General features: G+C 37.8%; 1 protein-coding gene across 1 annotated transcript in view; it reads left to right on the forward strand.

Annotated features, from left to right (window-relative positions):
* LOC107655947 (SLIT-ROBO Rho GTPase-activating protein 2-like) overlaps positions 1 to 9,880 on the forward strand; it is a 101,917-nt gene extending 92,037 nt beyond the window's left edge. Inside the window, exons 14-21 of the mRNA XM_016443581.1 lie at positions 111 to 188; positions 280 to 414; positions 533 to 638; positions 3,529 to 3,753; positions 7,028 to 7,107; positions 7,398 to 7,605; positions 7,764 to 7,910; positions 9,171 to 9,880. Coding sequence (XP_016299067.1) covers positions 111 to 188; positions 280 to 414; positions 533 to 638; positions 3,529 to 3,753; positions 7,028 to 7,107; positions 7,398 to 7,605; positions 7,764 to 7,910; positions 9,171 to 9,519 — 1,328 coding nt within the window. The 3' untranslated portion in view covers positions 9,520 to 9,880. The remainder of the gene's footprint in view (positions 1 to 110; positions 189 to 279; positions 415 to 532; positions 639 to 3,528; positions 3,754 to 7,027; positions 7,108 to 7,397; positions 7,606 to 7,763; positions 7,911 to 9,170) is intronic.
* Positions 9,881 to 10,609: the final 729 nt, after the last annotated feature.

Here is a 10,609-nt window from a genome sequence, read left to right on the forward strand (position 1 = left end):
GGACAAACTAAAATTTAAACTTTTTTTTTTTTTTTTTTTTGCCATGATGCTGAAGATTCAGTAAAACAGCTTAGTTGAGATTCCATAACGTCATGTCTGTGTCTGTATAGGTCTCCATCATGAGGGCATTTTCAGGGTGTCCGGCTCTCAAGTGGAAGTCAATGATATTAAGAACGCCTTTGAAAGAGGTGAGTCTCTCTGGACATATGCTGAGCCTTCTTTTATCTATTTCTAATCAAGTCTGCATTCTTAAAGGGTTCTTTCTTTCTTGTGTCTCAGGTGAGGACCCGCTGGCTGGGGACCAAAACGATCATGATATGGACTCCATTGCTGGAGTGTTAAAGCTCTACTTCAGAGGCCTGGAGAACGCCCTCTTTCCTAAGGAAGTCTTCCATGACCTAATGTCCTGTGTCTGTGAGTGTCCGCTTTATTTTCTACACCCACGGTACACGTGCGCACTGCAGACCAGATTAGACAATGGAGAAGCTTTTGTCCTAAATAAACTCGTTTCTTGTTCATGTTGTTTTTCCAGCCATGGAGAACCTCCAGGACAGAGCTGTCCACATCTGCAAAGTCCTGCTGTCTCTACCCAGCAACATCCTGGTTATCATGCGATACCTGTTCGCTTTCCTCAGCCAGTAAGTTCAACCGATCAGAGCTGGTCTGGAATGAATTTTCCCACCAAAGTCATTGGGTTCTTTTGTTTGCCTGTGATTTTTAACTCAAGACAAGGTCTGTGACAATCATTTACTCCCCCTCATGTCCTTCCAACCCTGTATCACTTTCCTATGTCCAGGGAACACAAAAGTAGATGTTTTACAGAATGTCCCAGGTGCTCTTTTCCATATGAAAAGGAAAGGACAAAAAAGCTCCTTTAATTTAATTAAATTTGGTCCATATGGCTTGTGATCAGTGTTCCAAGTAATTCCATAAACTACTACGTTATTATTCAATTAAATTTTTCTGGCAAAAAAGCTGTATGCTTTAATAGCATAACATATGTCCATTCGTCACATTTTTTTTTTTACCCCTGATGAGTTTGCATCCCTGAAGGTATGAGATTTTCAGTGAATAAAGGAATAAAAATAAAGTTAGCGGTTTGGAGCAACATGACGGTGAGTAAATGATGACTAGAATTATTTGGGTGAACGATTCCTTTAAACCAGCGCCAATTTACCATGATTTATTACAGCTAACCTTAGCCCAGCATACAAAAAGCTTATGTACAGTCTAAACTTACCATTTTACAAGACCTTTTTACTACAAATTGAAATATTCTCTTACCAAAAAGAGAAGGTTGGCCTATACCCAACCTCAGCTGAGGGCTACAGCACTCAAGCCCTCCGTATCTCTGCCTCTCGTTCTTCCACTTTTTTCCACCCTGTGGTCCTTTTGAAAGACCCTCCAGACCACAACACGATCTTAGTTTCTACTCCAACCCTGCCGTTGTGCACGCAGGCGTGTCTGGTTTTCCTAAAGCATCTGAACCCTTTCCAGCCCTCGTATCACAGCCAGAAGGGGGAAGCGAATGTGTGTTGAAATATGGTGTCGCCATCAAGCCACCATTAGTGCTCCCATGCTGGATGTCTGTAGCCCTGGGTGAATGGCTTCTCTGTTTGCTCTACGGCCGATAGATCTTTCCTCTGCTATAAAAGTCAATGGAGGTGCCAGAATAGGACTCTGAAGAACTGCCGCTCTCTCTAATGCGCTCTAGCATTCATTACAGCCAATCATGTGCATCGTTCGTAGGTATGCATGGCATACACTCACAAATACACATCAAGAGATCTCATTTAGACGGCAATGTAGTCAGAAATAAACAAGGAGAGATAGGTCATTTGAAGCTCTTATGCTTCTTCTTATACTGTTTGGGCAGGACGGCGCCCATAAATTTGGTTTGGAGCCCCTACTGCTTTTATCCCAACCCCCCGTTACCCCAAAAACACTTACGGTTAAGGACACCTCTCCCAACATTTTGGACACATCCAAGTTTTTGGTAATCGAATGAAGCGGGCATACTGTGGAGTAAGAAAGGAACAAATAAAAAGGTGTAACAATTCAGAGCAGTCTCACAGACACACATAAATGGTAGAAAGCTGGCTTAGGCTCATGATAAATGAGCTGTTGCGAGGAAGTGTAGCTAGAGATTCAGTCTGGAGCTCAATCTGTTTTTCACATTAGTCCAGCAGGAGCTGGTCTCTCCATGAGAATAGTCATATGATCAAGGATCATTTTAACATGTTTCTGGATAGTATGACTATTTTGTACATTTTTTGTTGTTGTTGTTTTTTTTTAATATTTGGTGCACTTCAAGCCATGCATCAGTTGTTAATATATAGAAATAGAAATGTTCTTAAGTATAGTTCTTATTTTTTTCTATATTTGTTTATTTATTTATAATTTTTATTTTTAGGACTTTATTCATTATGAATTAATTAATTATTAAGAAATCTTCTTCGGAGCAGTTAAAGTGCCATCTTAATGTTTTTGTGCGATATTTCTTATCTAAGATAGTCTTGGGTTAATAAAAAGATGGACAGAATGCAGGTGTGTCAAGACGGAAGTTTAATTTCTTTTAACTTGACACAGCATCCAAAAAAAGCAAGAAGAAACATAATTGCCAAAATATAGGCTTTTCTCAGCAAATTTTGATGCACAGTAAGTCAGGGTTTCCCAAATTGGGGTTTATAAAACCTTGGGAAAGTTAATAATTAATAGTTTTTTTTTATTAAAATAAATATTCATAAAATAAAAACAATCAAGATACAACACTTACTACAAACGATACAAAATATTTTGTGATGTGTGTGAGGTTGAGTGAGGAATTGTGGGAAACCAATCATTTGCTGTGTTTTAGTAGATATTCAAATTAGCTTTTAATTATTTTTTTATTATTTTATTTGTTTATTTGTTTACCTGCATGTCATGTAACCATTAACAATATCAGAGAGCAGTGAACATGCAAATGTGTTCTTGTTATTAAAATATTAACTTAAAATTCAAATAAATATTAAAGGCAAAGGGGTATGGCTGGCACCAGAAAAGGTGATTCCTGTGTATATAATAAAATAATTGAATGTAATAATTGACATTAAATTTGCATACAATAATTTGTTAGGGATGCACTGAAATGAAAGTTCTGGGCCGAAAACCGAAAATGCTTTTTAATAATTATTTAATATTTTATTGTAAGACTTTTTAATTTAACTCAATAATTTTAGTGATAATGAATTTAAAAAATACAAGCCAATAAAGAACACACTTTTATTGAAAGTAAAAAAAATTGGACCGAAAATATGTTACTATGAAATATCAATATATCACTTTTATTCAGTTCTATGCAACATAATCATATTTAACGTTTAGCGTCATTTTACCAGCGTTGCTCAGTACAGCAATACTACACCATGTTACATCACAGTAGTGCTATTGCAAACAGGAACAAATAACGATATTATAACAGTATTTGAGCGGACTTTTCATATCCTCTTTTTTTTTACTCTGTATTTTTCTCTCTCTTTTAACTAGTCTGTCCCAGTACAGTGATGATAACATGATGGACCCCTACAACCTGGCTATCTGCTTCGGCCCCACACTCATGTCTGTGCCTGAGGGCCACGACCAAGTCTCCTGCCAGGCACATGTGAACGAGCTCATCAAAACCATTATTATACATCACGAGACCATCTTTCCAGGGCCCCGTGAGCTGGAGGGGCCCATCTATGACCGTGGAGGAGCCGCTGAGGAATACTGGTGAGTCTAGAGTGAATTTAGTTACAAAACAAAAAAAGGAAGAAAGAAGGATGAAAAATTAATCCCATAATCTTGGCAGAATTCATTGGCAGTGAATACTGGCCCCACATTTTATGGAAGCAGCTGCTCAGCCGAACCACAAAACCAGAAATGAGTTGATCAGACGAGCTTGATTTAATGCAGAATCAGTCAGACATGATGGATTGAGCATTATAAAGATAAAGAGACATTATTAAAGACCAACAGAGCCCTACAGGGAGTCAGTCACTTTTTAAAGTTCCTATGTATATTATGCTCATTTAAGTCGTCAGTTCAATGGTTGAAGGCACAGATACGTTTCCATGTATCAGCACATGACCTAGACTCCCAAAAGATGTCACCGTGAAAGCAACCAGAAATAGTGGCAGGCAGCCAGACTCAAAAACCACCATCATGAGGTCTGTTTTAAAATGAAAAACAAGGTTATCCTACCCTGCTCAAGGCCAAGTGCTAATGAAATGCCCTCCTGCAGCTTTTTAAAAACTGTTTTGGATGTCATAGAGGAAATGACTTCAGATTGCTGTGTCATCGTGAAAAGAAAGGTCAGGTTTGTTTGTGAGATGCAGGCTCATTTCATGTGGTTTTCATGCACGGGATTGTTTAGATTGCATGGGCGGTGTAATTAAGACTTTGAGCTGGCGAGATGATGTGTTTTTAGCTCAGAGTTCAGTCAGAGTCTCGTTTCAGCTTCCTGAGGCTCTAGGTCACGTGAAGTCGAGACACGTTAACAACATACTGTAGTTAACACGTTGCATGCTCAGTTCCTGCCCTGATAGGAATTACTGTTCATTCAGTATTTGAACTTAATTTACATCTTTATAGCCTCAGATCTGAATTTGAGATGCATGTGAAAATTCGGATATTTTATTGAGCATATAAAAGCATAAAAAAGCATAAACATTTGTTTGATTTATGTAGTAATGTGTGTATTATTCCAAAAAAATAATAATTTTGAGTGAATCTCAAAAATGTCATAATGCATCTCAAAAAGAAAATGAAGTACTACAGTTTAGTACTACAGTACTCTAGTACTCTATTTTAGTACTACAGTTATTAGGTAACATATGATATATGTTATATGTATGATATATACATATGTGTGTGTGTGTGTGTGTGTGTGTGTGTGTGTGTGTATATATATGTATATATATATATATATATATACTAAATACTTTTGCTTTTATATAATGATGACAATTTGGGTACAGTTGTGATGCCCTCAAAAAAGTGACCCAGACTTTTGACTGTGAAATTTACTTTACACAGTGTCCTTGAAATGCTAAAGTAAAAGTTTTGTCAAAGACTGATGCTGAGAGCAGAATGAGATATCCAGCGTCTCTGGGGAAGACATTAAAAATCACAGCAGCTTCTGACCTCCCTGAACACAAACTCATCTGCTCGAGGGTGAAGAAGCCACATGGATCATTTTACCTTAAGAGCCCTGATCAAAGCTACACTTGGTCTCTCAGATGGAGTGACAGGAGGATCACAGGATCTACTTCACCAACTAACTGCTCAATGAGGCCAGTCTGTCATTTTAAAGATTCACTGAAACTGTGATGGACGTGTACTTTGCCAAACCTGTCTGACAGCGTCTCCCTACACAAACCAGGCAGAGATTAGTACATTATACAGTCATTACCCTCAGGTTCCTTCTGTCTAAAGCTGCTTTCTAATGAAACTAAGCTTTTCATTAGCCCAGGCTTCATACTTGCCAACTGTCTATGTAATAAACCGGGATGGTCTTAGTGAGATATATTCCAGCTGGGTAGAGCACTGTACTTTCACTCTACAGTTTCCTCCAGCATATGTTACGAGAGAGCGGTTTTTATTAGTAGAGTGATAACAGGCAATTAGGCAGTGTTTTTGCTTGAGTGCTCAATAGGAGATCAGGTTGTTCAGTTGGATTTTTCGCTAAATTAATACTAGGGTATTAGATGGTTTCTTGGCCTGTGAATGGCATAACAGAGTTGTTATCAGCACTGAGGCCCTCATGACCTACTGTGCATTAGTACTGTGTTTTCTAGTCACATTAGATTCCGTACTGGAGCTGAGTTGAGTGAGCACAGGTTCAGTTTAGAGTCAAGAGGCCACAGGAAAGTCCAGCTTTGATCCTCGTATCTGGGCTCTGCTTCCTGTTTTGATTCAAAGAAGCATGGACACTCTGTTTCAGGCCTGAAGAGTGAGACATAGAGAATCATAACTGGTTCTCAGAAATGTTCTCATTCACAATGTCATGTGCTTAATTTAGCTTTCCTTCTTCTGCTCTTTCCCTCTCATTATTACTATAGCAGTCAAAAGTTTGAATACATCTACTCATTCTTGGTGATTACTATTTTTCTTTTCTTTTTTTGAATAATAGTAAGGTTGTAAAAACCATGAAATATTGTAAAAAAAAAAATATGGGGGAAAATAGTGAATTGTGGCTCAAAAATGGGTCCTGATTGGGTCATGGACAGCAGGGGGAAAACGATGTGAATACAAATAATAAAACCATGCATTTATAATCATATAATATATATAATCGTATAATCATGCATATTAAGGATAGTAAATATAAATATATACAAAATATAAATAATACAAATAATAAATCTAAATAGTATTATGAGCTTTTAAAAGGTACAAATTCTTCTAATCAAACTTTCTGTGTCTGTGCACTTTTTATTTATTTACTGTATTTATTTATTGATTTATTTTTATTTACACTACGTTTAAAAGTTTGGGGTCAGTATTTATTTATTTATTTATTTTTACTTTTATTCAGCAAGAATGCATTAAATTGATCAAAAGTGAGAGTAAATTCCTTTTTTATCAAATATGCAGCCTTAGTTAGCATAAGAGACTTCTTTCAAAAGCATATTAAAAATCCAATCTACCCAAACAAATAGTTTGTTAATTTATTTACTAAATTATATAACTTAAAGTGGAAATTTATACCTTAATACAATTTATGTCTACAAAATTATTCAAAATAATCAAATTTAAAAACCTTTCAAGCATTCAAGCAGAAGCTGTAAGCTGTAGATCAAACGTTCTTCAAGATCATGAGAAAGTCAGGTGTTTAGTCAACTTCATTTTAATCACCTTTTTTACTTGTTAATGTAGATGTGTGTATTGTATGTAAATGTTGGTTTCTGTATTAAAGCAATGGTGAAAGTTTGTGGTGTTGTCATTTTTAATGTCTGTAATTGAGGTTTTCACTGAAGCATGTTTCTTGTGGTCAATTCAACAGTGATAGTCCACACATTGAGCCCCACCTAGTGGATGAACCTGCACCTGACGCTGCCTCTGAAATCCACAACAGCGATGATGGTGAGCCCAGATGCCATTCAAAAGACCGTACTAACAAGCGCACAAATTTTTCATAAAGACACACTGTTGCCGCCAGCACAAGTCATCGTGGAAGCTCCTATTTCACGCACTCTTTTGTCCACGCACCCCTTCTGCAGCTCCAAACCTGTTATGATAAATGTGCTCTAACCTGCCTGGCTTCTTGTGCAATACCCCTTCCTCTTTTCCTTGTGCTCTTCCTCTCTTCTCACTTTCTCCCCTTCCTGTCCTCTCTCTCTTTGTCTTTCCCTGTCTTTCATGTCTCTAAATAGTAAAGTCAGGGTCCTTGAACGTTTCAGAGTCTGACCCCATTGAGGCCATCGCACGTTTTGACTACTCTGGACGCACCAATCGTGAGCTTTCCTTTAAGAAGGGGGCGTCTTTGCTGCTGTACCACCGTGCATCTGAGGATTGGTGGGAGGGTCGCCACAACGGCACTGAGGGACTGGTGCCGCACCAGTACATAGTAGTGCAAGACATGTAAGCTGTCTGGTTTATTGACTTGAATTAGTGATATCGATCAGAACTGCTTCTTTAACCAGTTATTCAGTGTCCTACTAGTAATAACTGATTAACTATCAGTAAGACCGCCCATAGTTTATGTGAATTCTAGAGGTGTCTTTGATTTTGTGTGATAGGCCGGATGGATATGCAGGCAGAGGAAGTCCCAAAGCTGACCTAGAAGCTTCCCATGATGCTGCGGAAGAGAAGGTGTCCACCAGAGCCAGTGCCAGCTCACCCACTGGAGGTCATGTAGCTGATATCTACCTAGCTAACCTCAACAAGTAAGTTAACTGTTAATCTGGTATGATAAAAATGGTGTGCAAAAAAGAAAAATTGTACATATATATACATTCATATATATATATATATATATATATATACACACAGTATACACATATATATATATATATATATATACACATAGGGTAAAAATTACAAAGTATTTCCATGTCTTCCACCTGTTTTATGTAGGCTACGGAAATAACTCTTTCTTTCTCTCGTTCTCTCTCACAGACGCACACACACGCACTCGCGCACACACGCGGAGACACGACCAGAAACTTGTTGTTAGCACTGCCCCACGAATTTATCAATAAAATAGTTTCACAGCTGAAAAGCTACATGACTTTTCTCAGTAGCAAGGTTCTTGAAGCAGTTTAACTTAAAGATTCGCTATTAGTAGACGCTGCGGCTGAACACTGCTGAGAGACGCACAGACGCAAGTATTTACACGCGCTTAATCTCTCTCTCTCTCTCGCTCTCTAAGAGCGTTAGACTGCATTAATAACTGCATTAGCCTACATATCAATGGCTCCTGTTATTAGCTCTAAAATTACGTTGTGGAATTTGCAATGGAAGGGTTATGTAAAATACGTAAAAAATTAGTTCAACACACACGAGATTTCAGGACGGAAACATGACAAATGTCTTGAAATAAATCATCTTAACAATGTCTTGATGTGTGGTTGTGACTCCAGACCGTTAAAATTATTAGGGAGATAATGCACTCCTGAAGTTATGTGGCCACGACGCTGCACCTATTAATGGAATGGTCTTTCTCAGTTCTCAAACTACATTCGATTTTTATTGATTAAACACAAGCGCTTATTGCGATAGAAAACACTGCAACAGTTTCTACTGATTAAGAAATATTTTTGTTTGCTTGGGTGGTAGCTAATGTTAGGCCTATTACATTAATAGGGAAGGGGGGCCCAAAAATTTGTTTTGCCTATGTCACGAAAAGAGGTAAATCCGGCCCTGGTCATGCCCCCTGGGGGCGTTTTACCCCAGAAACTATGCTTAAAAAAAAAATTTCATTTTGAAAATATAATTATATTTTTTCTTAAATAACATTAATAGGGAAGGGGGCCCCAAAAATGTGTTTTGCCTATGTCACGAAAAGAGGTCAATCCGGCCCTGTATATATACACACACACACAGTATATATAGATAGATACAGTATGTATATGTGTGTGTGTGTGTCAAAACATGAACTAAATGTTGATTATCATGTAATTTTGCCTACACTTTATCCATCTTAGGATGAGGAAACGGCCAGAAGCGCCCAGCATCCGAAGAACAATCCGGCCAGTGGAGGGACTAGGTGAGGGCTCATCCGGAGCAGCAGGGGGTTTAAAGACCTCGTCCATGCCGGCAAGTGGACTGGCCAAGGAAGGGACAGACAAGCGACCGGTCAGTGCTCACAGCGTCCTAAACTCCATCACCCGACACTCCTCTCTGAAAACTAAGATAGAAGGTCCTCAGCTCCGCAAGTCCACGCCTGCAGGGCGATCCAAGAGTTTCAGCAATCACAGACCACTGGACCCAGAGGTCATCACTCAGGTGGAGCACAGCTCACAGGTACGACAAACCCAGAATCTGCTCATTTAATTCAGCGTGACACTGCTTTGATTGCTTTAAAAGTATTATTTAAATTCAGAAATATTCAGACACTGTCAGTTTATACAAACTTACAATGAATAAGAATGGCACACGTGTAAACAGACAATCCATTTTCCACTCCGAAAAATAGTGCTGAGCTCTTCAGAGGAGTGTCTGTGTTTTTTAGAACATCCTATTTATCTTTCTTTGAGCTGTAATTTCACAGCTGGATAAAGGTCCAGAATCGATCCCGGCTGTGGTTGTATGTAATTGAGTTGGAGTTCCTGCAGTCCAGTCATTATGAGTGTGTACTTGCTGCACAACAGATATCAGAAGCGAGTGACCTTAGCTAAAGCCAAAGCTACGGATGTTGTCTTTTTGAAAAGGAGTGAAGTGCTGGAGAGTGGCACTAAACTCCATCAATATGAAAAAAAAGCCAGATGACAGTAATGTTTTTGAAATTGCAGCTACAAAAATAATTCTATATATACACTGCTGTTCAAACGTTTGGGATCATTAAGATTTTTAATGTTTTTAATGAAGTCTCTTATGCTCATCAAGGCTGTATTTATTTGATCTAAAATATAGAAAAAACAAACATTGTGAAATATTATTGCAATTTCTAATATTGGTTTCCTGTTTTAATATACTTTAAAGTATCATTTATTTCTGTGACGCAGCGTCTTCAGTGTCACATGATCCTTCAGAAATCATTCTAATATGCTGATTTATTCTCAGTGTTGAAACTGTTGTGCTGCTTAATATTTTTTTGGAACCTGTGATTCTTTGATGAATAAAAAGTTGAAAAGAACAGCGTTTATTCAAAATATAAATATTTTCTAATAATATAAGCCTTTTCTATCACTTTTTATTCATTTAACACATCCATGCTGAATAAAAGTATTAAATTCTTAAAAAAGAAAGAAAGAAAGAAAGAAAGGAGAAAAAATGGACTGACCTCAAACTTTTGAATAGTAGTGTATATTGTAATTTCTATTTTGAATAAACACTGTTCTTTTGAACTTTTTATTTATCAAAGAACCCTGAAGACAGTACAGGTCCCAAAAAATATTAAGCAGCACAACTGTTTCCAACATTG

Source organism: Sinocyclocheilus anshuiensis, unplaced genomic scaffold (assembly GCF_001515605.1).
Source record: "Sinocyclocheilus anshuiensis isolate Anshui unplaced genomic scaffold, SAMN03320099.WGS_v1.1 scaffold51, whole genome shotgun sequence".
Classification (NCBI taxonomy): Eukaryota; Metazoa; Chordata; class Actinopteri; order Cypriniformes; family Cyprinidae; genus Sinocyclocheilus; species Sinocyclocheilus anshuiensis.